This window comes from Montipora foliosa, chromosome 2 (genome assembly GCF_036669935.1).
Source record: "Montipora foliosa isolate CH-2021 chromosome 2, ASM3666993v2, whole genome shotgun sequence".
NCBI classification, from domain to species: domain Eukaryota; kingdom Metazoa; phylum Cnidaria; class Anthozoa; order Scleractinia; family Acroporidae; genus Montipora; species Montipora foliosa.
In genome coordinates, this window is record NC_090870.1 from 14,229,569 (window position 1) to 14,230,573 (window position 1,005).

Consider the following 1,005-nt stretch of genomic DNA (forward strand, 5'->3'; position numbering starts at 1 on the left):
ATGTCGGTTACCAAAGACGAAGTGTCCGACCTAATTCAAGCCAACAACCATCAGTTAATGGCCTCCTTTAAGGAGATGCTCATGGACACCGCAGGTCAAATTAAGCATGCCAACGAAACTTCGACAGAACAGCAAATGAAAGAGATCAAGAAATTGAAATTTCAAGAACCGCACAAGTTTAAAAGAAAAGCCAACGAAGACCAGTATAAGTTCAATCTCAAACTTGCGGAGACCTTCGACAGCGCCAAATCCGCCACCGAGAAGTCCAACCTTCAGAAAGTGAAGTCCGACCTCGAAGAAGGTGAGAAATTGCTCGTGGAACGGCAAAAACGTATTCTTCTTGCTGACAAGTCTGAATACGGTTGGAGTACGGTCGAAGAATACAAACAACGCGATCTAGCAGCCGATTCGGAGGACAAAAAACGCATCTACAGTGCTGAGAGACGCGCCCGTGCGATTATGTCATCTCGAAAGAGGAAGAAGTCTTCAGCAATGGCTGCGACCAAAAGATCTTCACCACTCCTCGGGTCGGTTTCGTCTCCAAGTTCCCAATTCCAAACTCACTCCCACCAGCCAGCCACTGCCACTTCTGGTTTCCTGCCGCGTCGCCCTAACATTGGCACATGCTTTCGTTTGTGGAAAGACCGGCCATTGGCGTTCTTGCTCCCTGCGATGACAAAGCAGTCTGGCTCTCCAACTTCAAAGTGACTAGATGAGCAGGTTTTATCAGATATCTTCCAATCCGGTTTTTGGGACTTTGGTCAGGACTCTCTGCCAGACGGTCCCATCCAAGGGTTAGCTGAGAGATTGAAGACGACAATACTGTTCTCAAAGGCCAACAGTACATCCTTGCTGTACCACCGCGCTTACCGCAAGTGGAAGGATTTCGCCATTAGTACGTTTGACGGGAATGTTTTCCCCGCTAAACCTTTTCACGTTGCATTGTTCTTGCAACACCTTATTGAGCAATCCCATTCCCCTAGTGTAATTGATTCTGCCTTTTAT

General features: G+C 47.6%; 1 protein-coding gene across 1 annotated transcript; it reads left to right on the forward strand.

Annotated features, from left to right (window-relative positions):
* On the forward strand, window positions 1-708 carry LOC137992521 (uncharacterized protein F23F12.8-like). The gene has a single exon (XM_068837892.1). The coding sequence runs from the start codon at window positions 1-3 to the stop codon at window positions 706-708; it is 708 nt and encodes a 235-aa protein (XP_068693993.1).
* Window positions 709-1,005: the final 297 nt, after the last annotated feature.

Excerpts from the sequence above, each read along its gene's own strand:
- LOC137992521 (XM_068837892.1), top strand. The coding sequence starts at position 1 with ATGTCGGTTACCAAAGACGAAGTGTCCGACCTAATTCAAGCCAACAAC.